The sequence below is a fragment of the Hylaeus volcanicus genome, chromosome 4 (assembly GCF_026283585.1).
Source record: "Hylaeus volcanicus isolate JK05 chromosome 4, UHH_iyHylVolc1.0_haploid, whole genome shotgun sequence".
NCBI lineage: Eukaryota > Metazoa > Arthropoda > Insecta > Hymenoptera > Colletidae > Hylaeus > Hylaeus volcanicus.
Window position 1 is genome coordinate 15203582 of NC_071979.1, and position 25914 is coordinate 15229495.

At 39.2% G+C, this 25914-nt stretch overlaps 1 protein-coding gene and 2 long non-coding RNA genes across 3 annotated transcripts in view; 2 read left to right on the top strand and 1 right to left on the bottom strand.

Annotated features, from left to right (window-relative positions):
- The first annotated feature begins 3912 nt into the window (after positions 1-3912).
- LOC128875731 (uncharacterized) overlaps positions 3913-25914 on the top strand; it is a 212953-nt gene continuing 190951 nt past the window's right edge. The window contains exon 1 of the mRNA XM_054121590.1: positions 3913-4097. Coding sequence (XP_053977565.1) covers positions 3913-4097 — 185 coding nt within the window. The remainder of the gene's footprint in view (positions 4098-25914) is intronic.
- LOC128875733 (uncharacterized) lies at positions 10152-18946 on the bottom strand. The gene is made up of 3 exons (XR_008456874.1): positions 18731-18946; positions 10885-14137; positions 10152-10797 (listed from the first exon to the last, which is right to left on the bottom strand). It is a non-coding gene; the product is annotated as an uncharacterized LOC128875733 (long non-coding RNA).
- LOC128875732 (uncharacterized) lies at positions 19105-23395 on the top strand. Its single transcript, XR_008456873.1, has 3 exons — positions 19105-19438; positions 19931-20075; positions 20139-23395. It is a non-coding gene; the product is annotated as an uncharacterized LOC128875732 (long non-coding RNA).

The window sequence follows — 25914 nt, forward strand, 5'->3', positions numbered from 1 at the left end:
GAAAGACAAACCCTCTCCATTTTTACATTTCATCGAGGCAAGTAGTTAGAGTTCCCGTAAAACTAGTCACAAGCATTTGCAAGAAAGGTTGCTGTTGGTTTCTATATTACTGGTGGAGTCTGCGCCATCAACACCAAGCGACGAGCCCCATTCTGGTCGTGGTAGAGAGGAAATCAATTTTCAACGAAACTCGAGGCACGAATACCCGTCCTAGAACCGTGAATATTCGCCATTGAAACTTTTTCCACGCGAGTCTCGCAGCGGAGAAAATTGTCAGTGCGCGAACGAATTAGGAAAAGCAGAGGAGGAAAGCTCGAATTCGCGGAGCAAGGTGCATTCGCACGCATCCGCTAGAGGAGACACGTGTTCGCCATAAGCGCTACGATCACACGCCTCGGCGATCCGGATTCCATTTTTTGTTTGTTCTATTTCTCCTATCCTCGCCAATAAAAGCTCTACTCTGACGCAATACCGAGCCATTGCAGACCTGGCACCGAATAGAAACAAACTCAGCGTTTTATCTCAAAGCTGTTACATGAATTTTTTTATCGAACCTCTATCAACTATCTATCAACTATCAAATCTGAAAAGAGATTTTACAAAAGAAGAAAAAGAATACTTTGAAAAACAGAAGAAAGAGGCTTACGTCGTAGGCTCCTCATTCGACGACTAAATTAAGCAGAAACTGCCTACACGTTGGTCGCATAAAATTCTGCTCGAGCCGCGGACAAACATCCCCAGCTGACACACGCGCGAACACGTGCGTTTCCTCTACTCCTCCGTTTCTCTTCGGGCCTTCTTCCATTTCTTCGTTCTCTGCTTCATTCGGTGCGAAGTTCTCTCGGTCAGTACCGTTTCGAGCTGCCACCGTGAAAGAACTCGACGGGCTCGCCGACTCGATGACCCGCGGAACGTTCGTCGATCGATCGAAATTCGTCGCGCGGCGATTTTGTGCGCGAGTGCTCGGCCAGAAAATTCGCGGTCCATTCGTACTCGGTGATCCGTGCGGTTTGTCGTTGGGAGCCACGTCGCGCGGAAATTTGCAAGGTTCGATAGATCCTACATTATCCAAATCACCTTTATTCGAGTATTTCAGCGCTTGACGTGACGCTCCAAACTTTTTCGAGCTCACGAGCAAAGCTTATGAGATATGTCAGGTATTTCTGTTCTCTGGTATGGTATAAACTAGGCCAAGTAGCCACAATAACACTGCCAGAAATTGTCAATCTCTTGCTGTGGAACGACATTCTATACACGTGAGAATTCTTTGTGGTTTAATGATCAAAACAATACTCTTTCTCTTCCTGACTATCGAAACATTTCACTTTGCCTGCAATTAAAGCACTTAAATCGCCGTATTTCTCAAGAAATATTATGCAATACTCTTTCTCTTTCTGATCAAGAAAGTTTTTTGAATTCCTAACTATCAAACCATTCCACTTTGTCTGCAATTAAAGCACTTAAATCATCGTATTTGCCAAGAAATATTATACAATATTCTTTTTCATTCTGATCAAGAGAATTCTTTCAATTCCTGACTACCAAAACATTTCACTTGGTCTGCGATTAAAGCAATCACGCATTCCCCAAGAAAAAATTCCATCTGTAAAATCTAAAAGGAAATCCTCATTTTCCCCAACCAAAATCCTCACGATGGAATGGACGTACAGTTGTCCATTCGAGCATCGCGAACCGTTAGGGCCGCGTGTAGAATCAGCGTTTCAGGTGCAGCTTGAATGTTAAAGATCGTCGAACAATTATCGAAGGTGGAGGTCGTTCGGGCGACGAGGGACAAGAACAAGCGATGAGACGGATGGGACAGGAATAAAAAGCTTGTACCGTGAACGGCGTTTCCTATGCATAAACGTGCCTGAAATGCGCGACGAGAATCGGCCACGCAACCGGTTCGCGATGGCAGCATTGTTTCGCGTCCTCTCGCGTTACAACCTTCGTCCCAGGCTTCGCGCGCTTCTCCGAATTTCGATCGCCCTCGAAATCTCTCAGGAATTGTTTGAATGTGCGGCTTAGGAACTTAATCCAGGCTTCGAACGAGCTCGTTGAACGTCGCACACGGAGACACTTCGCCAAACGTTCGGTGGAAGACGAATTTCCGATTTGGGAATTTATGCTGTCTTGGGATCCTTTCGTTTTACGCGGCTGGAGAATTATGATAGGAGGTTTTGTTCTTTGAATAATTACTGCGCATACTTGAGAATACTGTGGATATACGACACAACATTTATTACGTAAATATTATATGCAGTGTACGTTGCTATATAGGTAGCTGAGGCATCTAAGTTATCGATAAGACATCATCCTTTAGGTTTCGGGGAGGAATTTGTGTAATTTTCGGAGCTTTTTGTTGTACGCGACTGAAGAATGATGGTAGGAGGTTTTGTTCTTTGGATAATTACTGCGCATACTTGAGAATACTGTGGATATACGACACAACACTTACTATATAAATATTATATACACTGTACGTTGGTATATGGGTAGCTGAGGCACCTAAGTTATCGATAAGATATCATCCTTTAGGTTTCGGGGAGGAATTTGTGTTGTTTTGAGAGCCTTTCGTTGTACGCAGCTGGAGAATGTTGATAGGAGGTTTTGTTTTTTGGGCAAATATTGTTCTTTGGGCAATTACTGTCGATAATTTGGATATACGACGCAATACGTATTACATAAATTCCACATACACTATACGCAACATATTCCACATAAGTGGTCCATACGCATCGCATAACTATGAATATCCAGAACTGCCAGTATCTGAGATTTCCTTCGTGTGAGTATGATCCGTGAATGTTAAAGATCGTCGCGTGATTTCTTCACGTGATTCACGATGTCATGTGAATTTAGTCGCTTCAATTGATCCTCACGTTACACGTGCAGCAGTCCCATAAGTATTCGTAATTTCGTACCCTCTATGACATTTGAAGAAATTTGTCTAAATTAAATGATAGGTTTGATGTTTGATGTACAGAAATAAACTTTACACATGTATATATTTATAATGCAAAATTAATTTGGAAACATCACATCTATCATTTAATTTAGATAAATTTGTTCAATAAACATAGAAGGTACGAATACTTATGGGACTGATTGTATATTTAAATCCACGTAAAATATCGAAGGTTCCACTTTTTTTTATTATCTTCCTCTCCGCGAGCCGAAAAAGAACCGTTTTCTGAAATACCAGAGAGCGCTAAAGGTATTTGCGAATCCAGTCGCGAGAGACGTGTCAAAGAACCCGGAAGCCGACGTGTCCGCGGTGCAATCCGCAGCTGTCCTCTCGAAACACGTTCAAACGACGTTGAGGTTAGACAGACGAGAAATTCCTGGACGCTCGAAAGACGCGTTTCACGGTGGTCGTATCGACTAATCGATACACCTTCCAGATCGACTGATCTCGCGTTGTCCAGTGTTCGGTAGTGCTTGCCTCGATGATTGAATCAGTGTTGATCGTGATTGCTGCGCAGAATCTCTCTTAAAGATCCAGAGAAACATAGATTAGCCCGTGGTATATTAAAAAGTATCTATGTTGTGAAATAAGTATTGTTTCTGGTACGAAGAGCATTGTCACAAACTATTTTTAATTTCTGCAATAATCAAGATTCTCCCATGATCGATACAGCGACAATCAACCGATGATTAAACGTCTCCAGTAAAAAATAACAAACGACCAATTTGCAATAGCAAATTACAAATGTAGTTTGCCATTAGATTAACTTGACAATTGTGAGGGATTACTGCAAAATCCTCGAAAGCAATTACTGCTCAGCTCTCGCTGCGAGCTCGTCGAAGCATATTTCATCGAAGCCTAGGTACTGTTCAACGTGCTTCGAAGGAACGTTCCAGTTTTTTTTATTACAAGTGCAAGGAACAAACTTGTGTCTCGGAAACGCGATGTCCAATTGCTGCGGCTGCATTCGTGGATGCACCACGGACGCTTACGAGCCGCTGAGCTCGCAAATCTCCCGTGGCAGCATCAGGCTTCCCAAGGATGCCAAAGAAGCTCTCAGGAGCCCGAGGAATCAGCGGAGAAAGCTCAGCGTTCGGTACGACGCTGTCAGGCCTGCTGGATCCGCAAGGTTAGGCGAATTCTGTGTTAAGGGTGTGTTCTAGTCTAGACACCAAAGAACTAGGGCATTGTTTATTAGTAAATTTATATACTAAGATACTCTGACGTTCCACTAGCATTGCAGGTAGACTCTTCAGGGTTCAAATGGCACACTGATATTGTATCAATATTGTGTCAACATTAATGTGACATTTGAGCCGTTCATTGCACGAATCGATTAACTCCATCAGTCACATAAAAATTGTAACATTACTGACGATTATTCTTTGGCTATTCTTTCTTATTAATTTTATATACCGTTAGATGAAAGCTACATCTGTATTTACGCATTTTACAATATTTATTTGAATTTATATTATAAAGGGAATTTTAAAAAACAATGTACAATGTTTCATCGCATTTCGCAACTTTCTGTTTTATGGAGTTAATCGATTTGACCAATGAATGGCTCATTAAACTCATTAAATGGCTCATTTAACTCCTGAAGAAGCTAGCTGAGTATCTTATTCAAAGAACGGGGCTTTCACCTGGAAGCTGTAGTTGTTTGTAGTTTCAATAATATCCACATCTTAACATCTCGATATTCTTTTTCTGTTTCAGGTGAGTCACTGTTTGTCCCTTTTTATGTTTTCTATGTCTGGCACCTTTGAAAAAGCAACATGGTAAGTGGAGATATTACACAGGACAACAAAAAAAGAATAAACCGTGGATCTAATGGTTGGAAAGAGACCAAAACTTTTGGATTTTCTACTCCACTTCAATATTTCACAAACAGGCAATATTTTTCGTATCGCATGGAACCCCCGTGGCTTGGACGATCATTCATCGACCGCCAGGGCCAGCAGTTATAGTACAACCGCGACTGGGTGGGTTGCGCGAGGGGTTGCAGTCACGTGACTCAGTCCTAGTGGAAGGGATAGACTCGTGATTTTTCCACGATCTTGCGGAAGTAGCAGTCAGTTCCGCAGGAACTCCCGCGTGGTTCGGATGTTCGCGAGTCTCCATCCCTTTTTCCGTGTACGTTCTTTCCTGCGTGCGTGATCGGTCGCATTCTCGTGTCCGTCGGTAATTTTGCGTCGTTCTCTTCCGTTTATCATCGTGCTCTATCGCCTACGAAAGGTTTCCACTACCAACGTTCTAGTTTCCTGTTTTTCATACGACTTCCACCTTTAGAATTCATTTGATGAGCCTTGCATAACGCGCGACCCCTATTCGCGACCTTCTCGAAGACAAAGTCGGACAAAATGATAGGAGTTCTGCTAAATGATACATTCTGCTGCCATAGGGTGAAAGTTGTTGGAAGGGTGAAGGTTGATAGGTTGCGTGAAGTCAATTACAGTGTTCATCCATCTCTCTGAGTATTGTCTGATACGACCTCAACATTCTTTGCTTGCAATTTTCTCAATGTTACTTGTGTTCCATTTGCCGAATAAAATGTCTTGTGGACTATTCCGCACGAACTCTCTCTGCAATAACCCTAAACATCAGTCAGACATTTTTATCGGAGGGAAGGATCTCGTGTGAATTATTTATAATCGTAGCTTCGTCTTCAGAAAACAAATTTTCAAATTGACCTAACTTTTATCTTCATTTAGTATCTAACATCAGCTTCACGATTCATCAACCCGTCAGACTCGCGCGATCGTCTACTGACAAAACTACCCCCTTTGCCTCGGCAGCTATCGGATATCCGCGTTAAAACTCATCTTTCCTAAACCTGGTAAGTTTACTTGTGTTACTTAAAAAAAATCTAGAAAACTTTGTTATTTGTAGCGTTACAAATTAAAATATCTTCATGAGGGAGTCCAAGTCCCCTTGGTCGGGTGAGGAAAGTCATAGCTGAATTCAACAATTTCTTTTTCGAAAACAATTGTCTTAATGGAACATCTGTTTGTTGGTGTTTACCGTACACATATTAAGTCTTAAACAAATAAGTTTCATTTAGATTTTTCTAATAATATGTATATACGCGTGAAGAAAATCATAGCTGTGTTCGACAATTCCTTTTTCGAAAACAATTGTCTTAGTAGAACATATGTTTGTAGGCGTTTATTGTACACATATTGAGTCTTAAGATTTTTCAAATAATATAGCGATGTTGGAACCATCACATCTTCTTAAGTACTTCCTAGTCCACTTTATTCAATTTCTCGTACTTCCTACAAAATTATACCTATGGACCCAGAAAAATTCGTACAGCTATTCGAATTATATTCACACATACCGTCAAAGATTCACCTTTTCGTGCATTCTTGCTCACCCGAAAAAAAATTCTCGCGTATTTCATAACACGTTCAAAACCAGAGTGCCTCTTTAACGAACCCGAGCACGCTGGCGGAAAAGCCGTTGACCTCCTCGAGGAATCGAGTTACCCGCGCCAAAAATCGCGCGTTCAACGGTGGCAATTCGTTTTCACGTGCCGTGCATTTCACTTTTTTTCACATTTTCCTCTCTCCGTGTCCCCGAGGGCGCGGGATTCATCGTGCGAATAACGCGCGCGGCTAGTGGCGGAATAAGTGAAATTGGTCTCGCGCGTAGCCTCTGCCACAGGATCGAAAGCACTCTGATTAATGCTGGGAACATTGCAGAGCTATCTCTGGCACCGGTTCGGCCCACTACCCGGACGACAAAGCGATTCTGATTATGGTTACTCCGATTGTCTCAGGGCGACGCCTCTGCCCGCGTCTCTTGGGGAATTCCGCTCAATTCTGTGGAAACACGCTGCTCTCGGGATTATTAGGAACTGTCTTTTTCGCTTCGCGTCTTCGAATGCCCGTTGCACCTTTTACCAACCGGGATTCGTCGAGATACGAGCCCAAGGAAACAGGGATTGTTGGTTAGAGGACTCCCGTGGGTATTCGAGCGTGGAATGAGCTGGATATCATGTACACCGCTGGAAATGTTTATCGCGTTGGCTACCATTTCGCTTAACAGCTTCGAGGATGAATCTTGTAAAGTAGTCAAAAATTGGATAAATGATACAGGCAGTCCCATAAGTATTCGTATCCTTTATGTCGATAGAAAAAATGTATATAAATTAAATAAGTTTGATGTTTCCTAATAAATTTTTCATTATAAATATGTACATGGATAAACTTTACACTTATATTAACTAACATTTATATATACATACATAGATGAAAAATTTATTTGAGTATTATACAAGTGCAAAGTTTATCCATGTACATATTTGTAATGAAACATATATTTGAAAACATCGAACCTATTATTTAATTTAGACAAACTTCTTTAATGAACATACAAGAGACGAATATTTATGAGACTGACTGTATGCTCTCTTGGAACGTGTGACTGAGGGAAAATTAAAACTTGTGTGTTCTTTGTATACATACATAAAAGCTTCCATTGTAAATATATGGTAAGTATATTTTATAACGGCACAGAATTAATTTCTGCACCTATTACAAGGAACTGACGAAAGAAAATTCTTTTTTCACCAATGTGTTCCGATATGCAAATGGTTCACCGTGGGTCGTCAAACAGGGAAATAATTTCGCATTGATTGCGGTGGGTCACGTTTGTTTATGCGAGGCGAACCTATAAATATTCAGCGTTGTTCGCTAAACTACGCCTTCTTTACTCCCCGTCCTCGCCTTTTTTGTTTTCCATCCGTTCGAAACAAAATCCTGTTAGGGAAATCCTCGAAGACCTTTCGATCGCGGCTAACGAGCGACGGCTATTTGCAGCAGTGTTCGTCAGCGATTCGCGTTCTCCAGGAGTCGTCGAGTGCGAGTGAAAGTGAAAAAGGTGTGTGCGCGAGTGTGTTACGCGCAATCGTTTCGTTCGATTAATTGCCAGAACGGATCGATCGGTCGATCTACCTCCATACTGTACGCTGGATACCACGCTGAGGTGAGACTTGTTCCCTCCGAGTTTATCTATTCGCTGATACGGACATCTAGGTTCAGTGTTTTCAGTCGACATGGGCCAGATTTATAGGGCAGGACGGAAAGTTAGCGTCGATGTTTGGTAGGTGGCATTAGGACAGGTCTGAATGTATAAAATTTATTGGAAACAAATTTATTTTTTAATATTCCATTAATTATTTGGATCTATTCACAAAGTACTCACAAATATTTTCACATGTGGAAATCAAACTTTGACTTCCATTTCATTAATAATATCATCGTTGAAAACAGAATTTATTTTATCGCAAGCAATTTAAAGATACCAATAAATTGCAAATTAATAAAGCAAATGGGAATCCCTCGTCAAAGAGGCAGAGTTACGAAATACAATTGAATAAAAAGCCGTAAATCTCGTACGGTATTTGAAAGCGTTATATTAAATTTCTCAGCTGCAATGTTTACATGAGACGGCACACGGGGCACGTTAGAAAGAAAAATAGTTTCGTTTTGCGCGCGAGATTTATAGTTTCGTTTTGAAACACGTTTCGAGGTGCTGCCGTATCCGAGAATAAATCATACGATTTTTTGAAGAATTTCGGACAAAATAGTGTACCGAACGAAAGAGTCGATGTTTATTTTCCCGCTGAAGTTGAACGCGAATGCAGGGCGAGTCGGTGGAATCGCGGGTCATATTTCTTACACGGCTGACAAGAAAAAACGGATGATAGAGGATAAAGTTTAATGGCATAACGGTGTCTATCTTACTGTGACCTCATTCTTTTTTTTAACGATGCACCTGCAAAATCCACTGCGACATTTTGCTATGATCACAACTTATTTACCATAAAATACAAATAGGAGGACCTTTATAGGCCATATATATTGATATTTCTTTAATATTGTTACTGGTTATCTCAGAAACTATTACTCGAACAATTACTCGAGACGTACACCCCCGTTCATAATTGTGTGGGCACTTCCTTAATTGGGATAAGTTTTAAAAAAATGTTACGAATATATTTATAAATATCACTTATGTTTCTGTATTTAGTTTGCAGTATAATACTAGATTATAGTACACATTTTATAATAATAATGTACGGTGTATATTAGTTATTCATTGAAGTTGGTAAGTGTCCACATATTTATAAACAGAGGTGTGTATACGTGATCTTATGAAGAAAATAAAATTATTTGGCAAAATGTAAAATATTAGCACATTACCCGGAAGTTACACAGGTCTATAATAGGGTTAAACATTGATATTTTTTCAATATTGTTACTGGCTATTTCAGAAACTAATTAATCAAGACATATACATCATCTTGTGAAGAAACTAAAATTACTTGGTAAGATGTAAAATATTAGCATGTGACCTGAAAGTTACACAGGTCAATAAAGGTTTAACAGCGACCGCGCATTTGCCGAAAAAGTGTCCTGAAACATTTGCGAGGACGAGTATTCGTTCGTTCGTTTGACGCTTTGAAGTTGGAGGTACCCAACCGAAACAATGGCGCGACCCGCGATATAAGAATGACAATGCGTTCTAATTGGCCGAACAAATTTCGTTCTCGTTGAATATTCACCGCGCGCAGGACACATCGTTCACTGTTAGCGGTTTCCCGACGTTGCTTCTTACTTTCACAATGGTCGACTCAACTTCGTTGAGCAGAGACTTACTTTGTTGTTTGTTTTCGGAGATGGCTGAGAAAGCGTTGGGAAAACGAAACGTGGCTATCGTTAGATGCTGATTACCCGAATCGCAGTAGAAGGAAGTTGCCATCCGGGAAACTGTTTACTTAATATTGTACCATTGATCTTGGAGAAGCGTAGAAGTTCTATAAAATGTAACGTGCACATTTTCCCAGGTAAATATTGTATTTTCAGTCCGAGTCAACCTTTTCCTGGGTTCATACGGTCCCATGGCTTCGAAGCTTTAGTCGTTGCAACATCAGGGCTGAATTCGATTCCAGAAATGAATAATAGAATAGTACATGATAATAATAAATCGAATGTAGTCTACCAACACGCGTTAACTTCGAAGCTAAGCACTTGGTCTCTATACGTAAAAGTGTTGGAAGAAACAAACATAATGTTGTGCCGGGGTGTCGAACAGCGAGGAGAAACCATTATAACAACACTATTTATAAACGAAGAATATCTTTGAATATTTATTCACAACTATAATTTTATAAACTTTGAGGTATATTAAAAAAGTTCGTTCGTCAACAAGTCTAACACAGAACTCTTCATTTTAAATATCTCCCGGCTCTTCGCAACCGGAAGAACGGGATCTCGTTTCCGCTCGTTCGAAGGAGCATCTTCACACTGTCGCGACGATGCAACTTCGGAATCTCGCGCGGCATCTTCATGCCGTCGCAACAATAACAATTTTATAATGATTTGTCTGGAAAGTCCATGCCAAGTTTTGGTAGATGGTACAGGTCTGAATATATCGGAGTGGTTAAAAACAAATAACACTTGTGTATCCTTTGAGAGGTGGAAAGGTTGTGAAACAAAATGGTGCTTATGTAATTCAATAAATGTATATCAAAATTCAAATATGCCTTTGAATTTCTTAAAAATTGGCACGAACTTTCTGGACAACCCAATAAATTTGTGATGCCAAACAGGAAAGCCTTTAACTTTGCAACCTGTACATTTAAGCAAACCCCTTCCAATCCACGACGAAAATAAAGGCTTGCGTTGGTTAAAGCCAGGTTCTAAAGGCACGATGAAATTCCAAAGGGGGAATTAATACGCGCAAGAGTGACTCCTGACATTTCCACGGGGCGCGTTTTTAAGCATTCCTTACCGTCGACGCGAGCTGCAAACGGCCCGCTGAAAATTGGGGTTAAAAATAGTAAAAAATCATACGCGGGGGCGTAGAAACGAAGATAAAGCCGGAGGATGAATGCCTGTACGTACGTATTCCTTTCATGAAAGGAAGCTCAGGGTCGCGGCGGTTATTTCAAAAGCGGCCCGAACCAAGGAAACTGGAACGATTCTTCTTTACTTTATTTTTTGTATCTTGCTGGTCCCTCGCCAGCAAAAGAGAAACCGTTCCTGCTTCCTTTTCTATCTTCGTGTTTTTCTTTCTTTTCTCTTTTTTGCGCAATGTCACGCGAGTCGTTAATTTTATCCCGTTTCCTTCCTTTTTCGTAGCGAACTGCGCCAGAATTATTCCTTCCAAATTCCTCGTCAGGCAAGTTGCGTCGCGCGGCAAACCAGTAAAAATGGAAAAGTGATAACAACGCTGAACGATGATATTACGAGACTGAAAATATTTTCAAAAAACCACGTGATTACATTCCTGCACATTGTGCAACGAGTGAATAATATGAGTTAATATTAAATGTAAAGGGCTAATATTCTATAGTACGAAGTGGTAAAATTGTCTCTCTACCATTGTATTCAATCTATATATATTTACAACTCCAGTTTAGATAGATATACTTGCAATCTATCTGTACACATAAGTCTCAACCTGATGGCCATTGCAATCTATACGAACTTCAGTAGCAATCAGATTTTGCTTATTGTTATTCTTCCACAATTACTGTAATTACCAAGTACTACATATAATGTATTGTAATTATTCCTTTATTTCATGTAGTATAATAATATAATTCCTGTAATTTCGTTCCTGGAATGTTGAAAAAACGACTCTCACGAGCCAAGAATCAATGAGCATATTCGATCGAGTAATGGCCATTTTTGAAAGCCATTTAAAAGATGTTTCATAACCGCTAGACGCCATTCAACCATAAAAAAGCACAGCTTCGTGGCGTTTTATTAGTACAACGAAAAACTGGAGGAACTTTTTAATCTAATTATTCCGTGAATAACGATCGCGTCCATTTTAATTCGGGTCAGCCACGGTCTCGGTGAAACACATTCCGCATAATAATTAGCGTGTCGCCTCGACCTGCGCTTGTATCTTCCCGCAACGAGATTTCGTCCTTTGACTCGCGCGAAACCTCCGGCAGAGAGATTCACGGATTAACAATCGATTTCGCCAACATCCATAGTCTTATAGCTTTGCTCACCACTCCCATAGATAATTCGCGAGTGTGTTTTTGATAGTTCTATCTTAACTCTTCGAAGCACACGATTATATAAAAAAAAAATAAATAAAATTCAAGTTGCACAGAAGAACACTGTTAACAACTTGCTAACGCGTTTTGACTTGTATACATTTCTGATTCCACTTGTTGTACTTTTAGCGTCCGTTTATAGCAGGGCTTCTTAAACTATGGGTCGCTTAGCGAAATCTTGGGTTCGCAAGATTTTAATGTAAAATATTTAAATACATTTGTAAGAGTTCGAAAATAGCGCACTTTGTGTCACAGGTTTCGTGAATTGCGCTTTGTGTCATTTCTGGTGCAGCGAGACAACGATTAAGCAACACTGATTGTAGTGTGAACTAGTGCAGTGTTGTCGCTTTTGCAGTGTAGTCAGTTGACTCTGCTCCATTGTAACACGAGAGTGGACATCGCAAAAATAATATAGTATTTTTGTATTTATTCGGTAATTAGTTTATTAATTATTATATGCAATATGTTATTTTTATATATTTATTGGTCTTAGGATTTATATTTTTTGGGTTGAGAAAAAAATCACAATCATAAATGGGGTCGTGAATGAAAAAAGTTTTAGAAGCCCTGGTATAGTATTGCTACATGAATGAGAAACTATAAATAAAATAGCAAAGCTAAGCAAAAAGTGGAATACTTTTTAACCCACCTACCTTCAAAGAATGAAATGAGACAAATTCGACTACACTCTCAATTTTTTTAGATTTTTAAAACCGTGCCCCCTATGAAAAGTATGCATTTGTTTAAAAAAATTGTAAAAATATAGTAAAAACAGTTTCTTTTACCCGACACAACTTGTGGTTAGTAGATTAACTGGTATCAACATAAAATTCATTATTTACCATACCTCCGAGCTCGTATAATTGATTTTTTCTCATTTCTATCTAAAAGCCTGAAACATTTAAAACTGTGAACGTTACTATAGTTGCGCTCCGCAGCGTAGTTTCAATTAAAGCGGCGAGCGACGAAGTTCGTGCTGAAAAATTCGTTCTGAAAAATTCTTTGCACCTGCGAACACGACACGGAGCGAAGCTCGCTCGCTATGAACGACACGCGGTTCCAAATGGTATAATCTTGGTACGAAAGGCATCCTACCGCTCCTTTTCAGCAGACTAGCCGAGGCCCGTCGGGATTCAGGTAATTTGACCGTCTTCCTTTTTGCAGTTCCGGCTAATGCGGAAACTTTCTCGTCTCGCGGCCGAATCTCCTCCGCCGCAGGTGCATACCTCTTCTTTTATGCATCTCCAGATTGCGAGAGGATCGCGTGAATCATGCTACTCCGCTTGGAAACTTGAGTATGGTTATCCAAATACGCGTGAACTATTATCGCTAAGAGTCAAGTATAATGTCTCGCAGAAACAATCTTTGTCGTCAGTAGAATGCTTTCTTTTTTATTTATAGTGTAAGCAAATGTGACAAATTCGATGATAGAAATAAACCTGGTCGATCATAAAATCAGAAATATTAAACAATTATTTATTCATTGCTAAGCTGACCGCGAATTCGCATATTTATCGCTATGTTAATTTGGGATAGACATACAAAACGTGCGTGAATAAATATTTAGTAAATTAATATTAATAGTATTAATACCTCATTCTGGATAAATGCACATATTCAGCGTAGGCTCGCTGATTCGATTAATTTCTTGTTTACACATTTCAATATTTAATTTGATTTAAAATAATTCTGACGCAACAAAGACGTAGTACCGTTAGGTAGAGAGAGCTGTTATGGCGATCGTCACCGCGAAATTGCTACTAATCATCGCGATAGAATCAGTCGCGTCGATACAACGAAATTAGTGTCGATAAAATCAATTGTAGCCCTGCGTCAATTACTCTAATCGCTAGCTGCGTTATAGAACCGATCGCGATTGCCTTAGTAATATTGGCTGCAGTAATCCTAGTTAAATGATACCTATACGTAGTCGTGCTTCGATGTAACCGATCGAGTTCACTTCTCGGTAGATATTCTGGTTGGCCTGGCTCCTTCGAAACGAATATTTATCGTCACAACGGTGACCATCGATTCGCGTTACTATGACGAGGTCCTTTACGTTGACGACGAAATTTTATTGGTACCTGTACACAAAAATACGTAAACACTTTACTGGAAACGTTCCTAGAATTCCTGAGTTAAGTACTATATGTGCTTATGTACTGTATGTAATGTCCGAATATTATTGTAACGTGAAAACTAGACATTCTTTCGTTTAAAATTTACATATGATACAATAATGTACACTAAGTACAAGGTAATTGCGTATATCATTATCATCTATAATATATAATTTAACATAATGAAAAGCAACCGAATGAATATTTTGATAATTTACGAAGATATAAACAAACAAATCCAGGAGAACTATAGCCTCCGAATATTGAAGTGAGTAACTGTAAATCGTCATTAGCCTTTGAATTTTCTTAGAATACCGCCTTCCAAGCGGAATGGCGACCTACGGGGATGCAATTCCTCCTCTGTGGGAGAGCTTGCGCGAGATAGCTAAAGCCACCCTCAAACCTTTCGCCATCGCAATTGTTATTGAATCCCACGATTGCGCGCGGTTCAGTTTCATGGGATTCCGATATTTGAAATTTCATCCGCTTATTCCACGTGTCCAATTTTCCCTCTTTTGTTTCAATTTAGTTTCGTCGTTAGCCTAACGAGATTAGGAATCTTTGATTACCTCGAATAGATAATGACCAGTATCCAATCAGGTTGGAGAAAGAAGTCTGTTGAAGAAATTTGTCTAAATTAAATAGATAGCTTTGACTTCCACGCGAAGATCCACAGTTTATTCGTAGGATGGTTAATTTCGAAAATAAAAATTGAAAAGTTAAAAGTTCATTGCAAAAACCGAATTGTAGGAAAAAGGTCTTCTAAGTTTTCAATTTTTATCTCTAAATCTAAACGTCGTATGAATAAACTGTAAATATGAACAAGTTTCGTTTTATCACTCCCTATAAACAAATATTTTTTTTAAATTTACACCTCTCAAAAATGTCCAGTCAAAGGGTTAATTGTTCACATCACTGTACCCTATTTCCTAGAGATTGTTCGCGAGACATAACGTGCTCGTGTGGAGGTGTTTCTGTGCGTGATAGAAAAACAGGATTGGCGTATAAGGATTCGGTGGCAATGTTAATCCTCAACGGTGCAAAATGGCGGCCGTTTAATTACCTAAGCAACGCTTAAGTATCAAACGCTAAGTAGTGGTACATGACGCTGCTCGCGAGCAGCCAAATCGGATTACCTTTGGTCCGCTTAAGGTCCGAAAACTTCAAAGGAAACCGGAAGAGAGATTAATATCTTGCGCGCAATGAGCTTAAGCGAGATATACAGTGGGTCGAGAAAGTATCTGCGAGTCCAGTTTCACAAGATCACAGTACAGAAGGAGTTATTAATTTTGGAGCTCCTCTGTACGTAGAAACGATATGCTAACTGGAGGAGATTAATCATTTACCGTTCGAGGATAATGTAAAAATGATGAATGTCTTAGTCATGTAGGTACACACCTGTTCATAAATATATAGACAATTAACACCTTGGATGGATGATTAATATATACCATGGGATCATTCAAATCATTTATGGCGAGATACTACAAAATAAATGGAATAATATATATTCTTTCGGATTCAGTGGTGAAATTAATAGATAGAGTGCCAAGGTTGGTGAAAGAAATTTTAGAAGCATCGATAGCTTGAAATGGTGATACATTAACCCATTCACTGGCAACTACGAGATGTCTCGTAGTTCAAATTTATTGCAATTAATCAAGAGATAAGTTTATAGCTCTTGAGTCACGAATTATTGCAAAAGAAGATCATAAAGTTACTTTTTTAACCAACAAAAATACTTTTTATTATCAAAATAATAACCTAGATTGCCTTTAAATTTGCCTAGCAGTGAATGGTTTAATTAAACAAAAATTGAATTATTATTTAGTTGTTAATTATTATTTACTGGTAAGGTATTAAATAAACTATTTGAAAACTATATTCTCTAATGCAACACAAATTAAACAGAGAAACATGAGTGATATTCATCACTTTGTTTAGATATTTACTTCAATACACGGAGTGTTCACATACTTATGAGAAGTACCAATGTACTACTTCGTTACAAGCAGTTAACTTCTAAACCTAGGGTGTGCATATACTTTTTTGTCCCACTGTACACATCGTAGCTGATCAGGGCTCTTTATGCTCGCGAGCGTAGCGGTTCACGAGCCCGCATGGAAATTCCTCAACACTAGCTCGTCTCACCTAATTCAATCGCGAACGGGAATTTCGAGGTCGTGATGGTTTGCACGGCCATCATGACCTATCTCCATACGCAGGAAATTTCACTGGTGCTCCGATAACGAGACTCCTACTCGATTTTGTCACGGCTGTTTTTAAATCTTTGCGCTCGACGACATTTTCGCTGGGACGAACAAGCAAGTGGACCTATTCAAGGGAAATCAGTGCAAATGCACTTTGGAACAATTGCAATAAATGTTCGTCTTTTCGTGATCATTGTTTTAGTGAAATTCGAATGCAAATTAAGTAACCAATCTTATTCAAAAGAATTAAATCGGAAGGCGTCACTGCTGTTGGCGACAGCAGGGAGCTTTATTTGTTTGTTTGTTTGTTTACGTAAGAAATCGGTTCATAATAAGTATTCATCGAACACAGTAATCGTGAGAAATTTTTATATATCGTTACATCTGTTAGCTGGAATAACTAAACATTAATTTCTGACATTACAGTAACCTTTTTCATTGTGGCCCAAAAACAACTTCACATCTCATTGAAATGTGCAAGTTTTATTTAAAATATGTATTTTAAACAATCAGAATACCTACAGGTGAGAAAAATGGTTTGAGTGCTAAGGAAATACAAATTTTAATGCAAAGAACGAGCTCCAAATCTGCTCTACCAAATCTGTAAATTCTCTTATCGATCGCCGAACGATTAATTGTTTCCGAAAGCTCGAAAGGAACCAGTAGGTAGCATAAGGATCGAATGGGAAGAGTATCGATTGAGACGGCGGCGCTAGGCTGCCCTGGCTACAAATTGTTTATTTTGTTTATTGGTCTCAGTCCTGCGTTTCCTAACTTCCAGGAAGAAGGAAGCGATGGATGGAGGATTTAAATGAGACTGGGATAAATGGAAGGTAAATTAAGGATGCGGAATGTTTCGTTGCTCGCCCCGAGAGCTTCTCAAGGATTAAGATGCGAACGCCGATAAATTTCGTTTAATTTGCGACTTTGCTTTTTTAACTTTCCGTTTGGATACAAGTTCTCTGGTAAGTTCGAGAATTCATCGCCGTATTCTAATTTTATGTCGATTTGGAGACCCTAGATGTTTTCATTTATACGTAGAGGGAAAAACGTTTTACACGGTGTGATAGTATTTTCCTATTTTTCATTCTATATTTCACTCTTTATTTCTACGTTCCTTTTCGATAAATGCTCAAACTAAATAAAACTATTTAAGTTTTATGTCACGTATACCATTTCGAGCCCTTGAACTGTTCTTTTACAGAATATTTATTATTGTTTACTTCAAAGGAAAATAAAAATCATTTGAAAGGCAAAATCTAGTGAGTGGTTTGCTGTATAAACGGCAGCTGATTTTCAGTATTCGTTCGAATGTTCTTCTGCACGGGGCACGAGGAACATTATTTCGTGGTTTACGAGCAGTTGGCAGAGCTCTCAGGAACGTCGTTTCACGTTTGGCAAAGAAATCGGAAATCCAGGAGTCGTTGTTCCTTTCGTCGCGTCCTTCTTTCCCAGACCTTTGAACCTCGTTACTACTCCACGACGGTTTACATATCGCGTGTAGCAAAAACAGCCCGAAAAAGGGTGACTCGATGGACAGAAGAAGTATCTTGTATCAGAGAATTTTCTTTATTTAATAAAATCTTGGGCATAAAATTTCGTGGCAGGAACGAAGATCAAAGCTTTGAAGAATAAAAAAAAGGATCTTGGTTCCAAGCTTGTCCTGCGACATCGAGACAAATAGACTTTCCGCGATAGAGGGCAGGAACACGATCAGGTCGCGATCGTTATTGGTGTCGAAAGACCAGCTGATCTTCTGGAAGATTTCTTAAATAGCACCACGATCCGATCTCGTTTCCAATTCTCCCGAGGCCACTCAATTTCCTTCGCACGGTATCTATACTCGTATCGTTCGTATCGTTTGCTTTCCTCGAGAACTAACTCGGATCGTTTATCAGAATCTCGATTATTAACCCTATTCTCTCCCAAGACATTTTCTCATCGAATTTATCACACAAATTAACACACAAAAATTGTAATAATGTAACAGGAAAATGAAAACTTTTTTAATTTATATGGTTCTATTACAAAGTCTGATGGTCTTCGTCAAGTACTCTAATTTTCATGACGGTACATCATACGATACGTATCGAAGACACAAGTGCATAAAAATGACAAAATTCTTTTTTATAGTACATTTACAGCACAATACAGACCAACAACATTTATTACCGTCCAGCCTACATGTTTCTTTGAAAAAAATTGATGAACATCGCGTATATTCCAAACAGTTTTACCGGAAAGCACCCTAAATGTTCTCGATATGAAATTACCGCTTGCTTGCAAGATGCTCTTCGCCAGAAACGAAGAGCATACGTAACGCGTCAGCGTGAAGAGAATCCCAAACCTGCAGATCGTGGTTTCCGTTCAGTTTGCAACCAGCCTGGGCTTCGGTGTGTCCGAGTTTGATTAAATTCGCTTTATACGTTCGGACTTTTGATTACAAGATTACGCGTCGACTCGACCGAAGTTTCGGCAAACGTTGGTCCATTATGGTAGTCTGCGCCAAGTTTCCTCAAACAAGCTCCATCCAATTTGAACTATACTGCGCGATGCGTCGCTGTTTTTGTCACGCTGCAAGGGTTAAAGCAATTCCGTAGCGATAAGATTATGAATTCAAAACTTTTAATTTTCTGGTTTGATAATTGATCTATAAATCAAGTCTTCGCCAATCATGGCTTCGTAGATAACGTCGTTCTGAGGTGGCAATTCCAGAATGCGGTTTGAATCAAGGTTCGATGCGGAGAATCGCGTCGCTTAGGTGGGAAAGCGGTTTACACTGGTGGGATTTTTCATTTGGATTAACGTAGCGATCACTCGCTCGATGCACTAGTAGTAGCTTGCAAAACGCGTAATTTTCACGTCGAAACAAAGATGGCTTATTCCGATACAGCGAGATTAATCAGTTTAGTGCGTGACAGAAGTTTACTGTGGAACGAACACGTCAAAGACTATTTTTCCAACGTGAAAAAAAAAGATGGATATTGGATGGAAATATGTCGCGAGATGGTGGAGGATTTCGATGATATCCCCGAAGAAGAGAGGGTAAAAGTGAGTAAGTATTTCTCATGAGTTAGAAAATTATTGACACTCATCGGTATATACATCTCTGAGATATTAAAGACAGAAACATTTGAGTAACTTAATCTTTTGTTGAATAGCTTTGTTTAACGTTAGCGATTATTGTAGTTTACGAACAACGATAAAACGTCATAGACGTCTCGCGCGTCGTAGAGAGTTTTATACGTCGATAATCCTTTGATAAGTCTAAGTAGTTATCCCAGATACGTATTTATCAGGAAAATTCTAGGACCGTCCGTCTTTTATCTCATATCAATAGATAAATTACATTAGATTACACTTTTTATATTTGACGCGTTATTTGTTTTGCGATATTTTTGTGTACAACACGTTTGTGATAGAATCGATACCTACTACGTATTTAAAACAAACAGGTTCAATAAATCATGATAATCCAGATCTGTGCTGTAGTCGCATACTAACAATTCTTAAGAATTTTCAAGTAAAACAATTTGCTTTCTTTTAGTCGAGTCGTTCAAAAATTGGTGGAATTATCTCCGCGATCGTTTCATCGTAGAGTATCGAAACGTTTCAAAAGATCCAACGTTAGGCACGGAGTTTGAACATTTCGACCACCTGAAGTTTTTAGTTGGAGGTTTGAAAGAGGAAAGGTATTTTATACACGACTTAAACTTACTTGTAGCATTCTTCTAACTTGTAATTCTCTATTCTAGGGACGAATCGTGCCAGGAACAATGTCATGCTTGAATGAAATTTCGATTTATCGATCAGAATTATTGGTAAAGATTATTTAAGCGTTGAATCAGGATTTTGCATCATCTACAATGCGTTGAGTTTCGCAGGACTTACATATTTCTCGAGAAGTGACGGACAATTCTACGATCGCTTTGTTAAATGAAAATTTTTTAGATAAATTAAAAACAACTTATTGGAAATAGGGGTATTGAGAGGGCAGGGCATATCCTAATGTTTCTCCCTTTTTATTCTGCAGTGACAGATATATAGTCGATTCCATAAATATTCATACCCTTTATATCTGCCGAAGAAATTTGTCTAAATTAAATGAGAGGTTTTACGTTCCCAAATAAATGTTTCATTAGATATATATGCTCAAATAAACTTTACACTTGTATGTATTTATAACGAGAAATTTGTTGAAACCAGCAAACCTCTCATTTAATTTAGACAAATATCTTCGATAGAATATAGCGAGTAAGAATACTTATGAGACTGACTGTATACATATATCCTCAGTACATTTATTTTTGTAGTAAAATAAAAGGTTGAATTATAGTAAATAATCCAACACAAACTCCATTATAATTTAACAAACTTTTCATTCGAATAATCGTTGTCAAAGATGGTGACAAGAGCGTAGCTGACAATTAAGTAATTTTAAAGAGAACTCTAGCGTTAAAACTTATCGTTCCGCGATTCTGCGAACACTTGGGAGCGTTTATGGTCGTGGTTCTTTATAGCTCGTCACGTTTCGCACGATTCACGATAAAGGGGTAGCTTATAAGAGCGGGTCGGCGAGCTGGCCTGGGCCACTTGTCGGAAAATCACAGCGCAGCATGAACCGGGTTAGATTTTGGCTGAGCGTGATCGCAATCGGCGCGATTCTGTCCTTCTGGGCCATCGACCACGGAATCGCTGCACCAGCACCCGACCCTCGACACACGATTTACATCGTCACGCATCGACCGAAGAAGCATCCCACCGAAGTTATCGTAATTCACAGGCGCAAACCGAAGACCAAAACGCATGTCATCTTTATCACGCCGTGAACAGACTCTAAATGGAAAGAGAATCGTAGTCTGTAAATTGACAAAAATGGTCTCGAGGAGGTGGAGCAGGGATAAGAGCACGCAGGTGGCAAAGGTGTCTGTGATCGATGTTTCGTGTTCGAACTGACGGTGCTGCAATTGTATCTGCATGTGAAAAATTGTTACTTTCACCAATATATAATCGCTACAAACACTGTGCGTGTACAGTGACTACGAACATTGTTTGGGTCCACATGAATCTTGTAGAATAGTTACGAGAAGCAACCTGCCTTTTTATTCCTCGCAATATTGCAAGTCACAAATGAGAATTTGGACAAAATTGCTGCAGGTATATCGCTTATTGTAAATGGAGATGAGGATGCCATAGAAGCTAATTTACCTTCTGTTTCTGGTCCGGGTGTTGTAACTGGAAGATGTGCAAGTTAACAATCGCTGTCAACGACAATTACTTATTGTATCGTGGAGAATAATTGTGTAATAAAGTATTTTTGGGGGATATGTTCCTAGATTTACGACGTCCCCACAGAGGGGACATTCAAGTAGAACAAAGTTCAATTTAGTTTTTTTTCTGTTATCTCCAAGCATGATTACAATTTGTCCAATAACGGACATTTGGTAACCTGTGTTAGCAGGTGTGAAAAAATCTGTTGTAACATGTGGACATGTTAGGATAATAGGTCCTTCGGATTTTATGTTGTACAGATTTCTTGCTAGTTCATTGGGGTGGATGTCTAATCTTGTTTTATATTTAGTAGTTACTCAAGTTATTTCGTTTGCTACCGATCTAATTTTCAGATCTTTGCGTATTTCGTCATTACGCACATACCACGGTGCATTGACCACAGTCCTAAATATGTATAATGGATTGTGCGGATTCTAATTTTGATATGTGGCTTTTTGCTGCCATGCCCCACATTTCAATTCCATATGTCCATATGGGTTTAATAATTGTTTTATATATTAGTAGTTTGTTGCCCATATTTAATTGTGAGAGTTTGGTGGCAAGTCTAGATGCGTTCCTAAATATTTAACTACTTTAATTTGAGGTACTATGACATTATTAACGTTATCGCAGAAACCGTGCTTTTCTTTAAGGTAAAACATATCACAAACGTGATATGTTTACATTTGTCAGCATTTACGTTTATTTTCCATACGCTTAACCACTGATCGAGTTTTAAGAGATGTTGTTGTAACATGGAAGTTGCTGTCTGAGGGTCTTCGTGGGTGGTTAAAATTGCTGTATCATCAGCCAATGTAAAAATTGTGGTTTCTTGTGTAGTAGGAATATTGGAAGTGTATCATGTATACATATAGAATAGGCTCCAAAAGATACTGACCTGGGGGACTCTTGCTTCAATATCGTAGATGTCCGAAGGGGAATCCTGAATTTGAACAAAAAATGTTCTATTTTTGAGATATGGCTTGATGAGCTCGTAGTAAGATATAAGACAATTTAGTAAAATGTTATACAAACCGTTTTCATTAATTTTTCAAAAAGCCTAACCTAAATAACTTCACGTGAACACAAAGCAACCGAATCCAGGGGAACTCTGGCATATCGAGTTTCCAGAAGTCCCAAAATCGGCGCATTGTCAGCCAATCGTGGAACGAGACTCGTCCGAGCGTCGATTAAAGTTTCTGGCGGCGTGTAAAGGATGTCTCGAAACGCTCGGGACTCGAAACTCTCGCGGATGCCCTCACACCGCGAACTCTTTACGGAAAGCGTGGCTTTTCCAGAGTTTCCCCGCAAAATTGGCAAACTTTAGGCCTCGCATCAACGATGAGGCGCGAGCCTTCGATATCCGTACCAACTTGGTGTTATATCGCGCGATACTATCCGAAATACTTCGAGAACTTTTAAGATTCCCGTGTTCGCGTTATCATGGTATTTGCTATGCTTTGACAGGAGACATTAGCGAAGTTGGTGGACAAACTGTAGGTTCTTTTCCAGAGGTAAAACTTTGGCGTTTTTCGAGTCCCCATTTTATTGCAACCTATTGCTACCTCGACAATATCGGTGATAAAATGTCGAGGAAAGAAAGAAGCATGTTTTGAGGTGCCCTAAATCTCAAGTAAAAAAGTTTGGACGATTATTAATTGAGTCGTTCGTTGTACAAATTAATTGACTCTATAAAACAAAAAGTTGAAATAAATGATTTATTATTCAGGAAAGTTGTTATAAATATACAAAGTTGACTATACCAAGTGCTTTGACACTTAAATTTATGATTTTTCAAAAAGTGGATTTAATCGTTTTATACAGTGAAACGCTCAACTGACATAATAAGTAGGTGCACCTAAAACAAAGCTAGTAGAGTCAGCTCGACGGAAGTTCGATTGTCAACCAAATTAATTCTCATTCGTCCATGCCATTCGTTCATCGTCAGGCTCAAGATCTCTGCGTCCCGCCGATGAACGTAACGATTTAACGATTTCCACGTCGGTTGTTCCATGCTACACTCGGCGAACTTAATTACAGGCCAGCCAGCGTAGCCGAGAACCGCGCGACATTGCCGGAAATTAATAAATATCCGGCCGGAAATTTGACGTGGGACATCTGTTCCGTGAATCTCGGTTACTGTTGCCGCTATCTCGGTGGAGCATCGTGAAATTTGACGGTATCGACATACATGGCCGATGCTAATCCGTTTAATGGAGTAGTGGACACCAAGGAACGAGCTAGTCGTGGATGCAAATAGTCCAATTGAATTTTTCACGTTAGCACAGTTAGTTTTCGTATACGAATTGCTAGAGCGATTATGTAATGAATAACTTAATTTGCTAATTCACTGGTTTCCAAACGTTAGGCAGCGACCACGTGACGGTTTCGCTTTCCTTCGTGGAGGATCTCGTGCTTTCCTTTCAACGAGTTAATGGTCTCGTCGTGAGAGAGAGTCTGAACTGGTTTACGCTGTGGCAGATTCGAAGGAAGCGCGGAATGCAACGCGTTAAAAAAGGTTTACGCGAAAGCACGTCGAGCAAGCAGAATACCGGAAGCCCTCGGTCAAGGTAAGACGTTGCCTCTACGCGAGCAGTACGCACATTCATGCTTAGGTGAGATCACACATGAGAGTAGGGTTAGATTTCTACCAATTTTTTCAAATGGATCGTTAGAGGGAGAAAAATTGTTATTTAGACATAGAAGACTATTGGGAATAATTAAGGTAGATGACCACATTATCATCGGGGTGTTTATTTCAATAACTTTATTTTAACATTCGATCAAGAGGTTAAGGCATTATACGTAATATACAGACGTTGTACTTGATATTAAGAGGGTTCACGCAAAAGTATTAATTGGTTTATTAGTACTATACACAAGAAAACATCTGGGAGTCGTTCACGTAATTCCTTATTGGTATTGCTATCGAGACGGTTACCATACAATTGACCCTTCGCTATTGCTCTTCGCACCACTCTCTTTGACAGTTAAGTTTACCTCTCTGACCTTGTCTCCATACACCACAGAAGACATTGTATCAAATGCTATTTTTTGTATAAGAATAGAAAATTCAAAATAAAAATAACTCAATTGGTTCTTGATTAATTCTTGTATACTAGCTAGAAATACCTATTATTATAAAATAAAATTTCTATACTTTAATAGGATCATTTACCTTATGGCAAATGTAAAATTCGATGCCAATGTGAGGGAACTCGGAAAATTGAATTTTTAACCTGCGTTTCACAGCTGACAGAATCCCGCGCAGGAGCCTAATATATCACGGAAGCGCTCTGCGGGACGAGGTCGTGACAGGATTGAACAGTTCCAGGTTCGTGCTGAAATTTACAAGTAAACGAGATTCCCCAGCCGTGTCTGGTTTCGAATGCACTCCCGTCACGATGCGAGCTACCTGAATCCATTGTTTCCATTTCGATTTCCGGATTTTGCAGAAACGCAACCAATTTTTCGCCGTGTTTGTCGTTGTCGATTATACGCGCGTTAGAGTAATTTTCAAAACGAGCGTTTTTCCGTTGCTTCCGAAAGGGAAAGCCTGTCAGAGAATTTGTATTTTAGTCAATTCAAAGTACTAGTTTAAGCCAGTATTTTTCAACCTTTTTGGTCTGTACGCCCACTTACAATTAGTTAAATCTGATTCTCAATTCGCCCCTATTAAATTGAACAAATAATACGATCTCTTTTCTATTTCAGGTAAATGATCCTAATTTAATCCTTCGTTTCTGGGTAACCAGAAGTTGGTTGTTAGCATTAATTTTCGTAAGTTAACAATGCAAATGAAATGACATCCATTTGAATTATGTTATGATGTAATTATTTGACGATTCCTCCAAGTAGCAATTTTTGCTTTAATATCTTGTTTGTAACTTGGTGGAAAGAAATTGTTTGGAAACGATGTCCAGAATCAATTTTCTCAAAATATGCAAAGGCACAGCGAATAATTTCCGTGAATACGGAAGCGTGTTCGCAGCCCCGAGATAGACGGATAGACAGGAAGGTTTTATTTATTCCTGGGTTGGTCTTCCGGGGGTGTTCACGGAGTGCAATCAATATCCGATATCTACGTGCAAGTGTAATAACATCACAAATTGATGCGATGGAGGTTTTCCAGGAACGCAGCCATCCTTTTTCTCCTAACTTTTGCTGTTGTAACAATAATATTCAGCGTGGAAATTAATTCTGTGCCTTTTAAAGTGAACTTATTATTTATTCATATAGGAAACCCATACGACTTTGAAT